Source organism: Entamoeba dispar, genomic scaffold, assembly GCF_000209125.1.
Source record: "Entamoeba dispar SAW760 scf_1105229461595 genomic scaffold, whole genome shotgun sequence".
Taxonomy (NCBI): domain Eukaryota; phylum Evosea; order Mastigamoebida; family Endamoebidae; genus Entamoeba; species Entamoeba dispar.
This window is the reverse complement of record NW_001854771.1, coordinates 31-1,102: the sequence shown is the minus strand read 5'-3', so window position 1 is coordinate 1,102 and position 1,072 is coordinate 31. Positions and strand designations below refer to the sequence as shown.

Here is a 1,072-nt window from a genome sequence, read left to right as displayed (position 1 = left end):
TATAAATTATTATTCATCAAATCAACAGATGATATTATCCCTATTATTGTTTCTTTGTGTGTTTGCTGACAAATATTATGTTGTTGATGATTTCCATTCGTTCACTTATTTCCCGATCAACAAATGCACTTACTATGATGGAAATTATTATGAATATTTGTTTAATGAACCAGCATTAGTATTATCCATTGCCACTTATGCCGATAAATTATGCACTATCCAAATAGAAAACAAACACAAAACAATTGATTTAAATCAAATCACTGATTCATTTAACAACTCCCTTCAATACATTCATATCCCATCATCTGAATGTACTGCTGATTTTAAATTAGAAAGAATAACAGGATATACAGTAACTGTATTTAAGAATTATTGTGTTGCAAATGAAACTGAAGGAACAGTTGTATCAACACTTCTTATAAATAACACTAACACATATGTTGGATTTGCACATAAAATTAATAAAGATAAAGAATGTGAAACATACACAAAATACAACATAATATCTGAAGTAGGATGTGATAGAAAACATAACAGATATTACATCAACACTACTATTTGTTCAGAAGGAGAAATATTTAATGGAGAAGAATGTATTTGTAATTCATATGAAAATTATCAATTAGAAGAAGAAGAATGTGTATTAAAATTAGAAGAAGATAAATTAAAAGCAGGTCAATTAGTTTCAGCATTAATAGTAGTAATAGTATCAGGATTAATATTTGTTGGATTAGTTGTGTTTGCAACAATGAAAAAGATTCTTCACAGAAATGAGTAATCATTCTCTAACAATCAAAAAATAATGAATTGAAGTCTTTGAATTAAAAAAAACGTTTATTTAATCATCGCTATCATATTCTCCTTCTAGATCACCCATCATTACTCCACCTCTTCTTATATCAAAACCTATTCTCTGTTCAGCTTTTTTTCTCTCTTCTTCTTCTTTAGCTAACTTTTTATTATAACGAAGTTTTAATTCCTGATATTTACTATATTATTTGAAATACAGTAGCAGTATGATGAGTTGCATCATAGTACAGTCAAATTGGCATCATTACTTTCTTGATTA

The 1,072-nt window shown here is 27.3% G+C and overlaps 1 protein-coding gene across 1 annotated transcript; it reads left to right on the top strand.

Moving 5' to 3' along the window:
• Positions 1–28: 28 nt before the first annotated feature.
• On the top strand, positions 29–781 carry EDI_000330 (uncharacterized protein; the record flags this gene model as incomplete). The annotated part of the gene is made up of 1 exon (XM_001738647.1): positions 29–781. The coding sequence occupies one exon, from the start codon at positions 29–31 to the stop codon at positions 779–781; it is 753 nt and encodes a 250-aa protein (XP_001738699.1).
• Between the last annotated feature and the right edge of the window lie 291 nt (positions 782–1,072).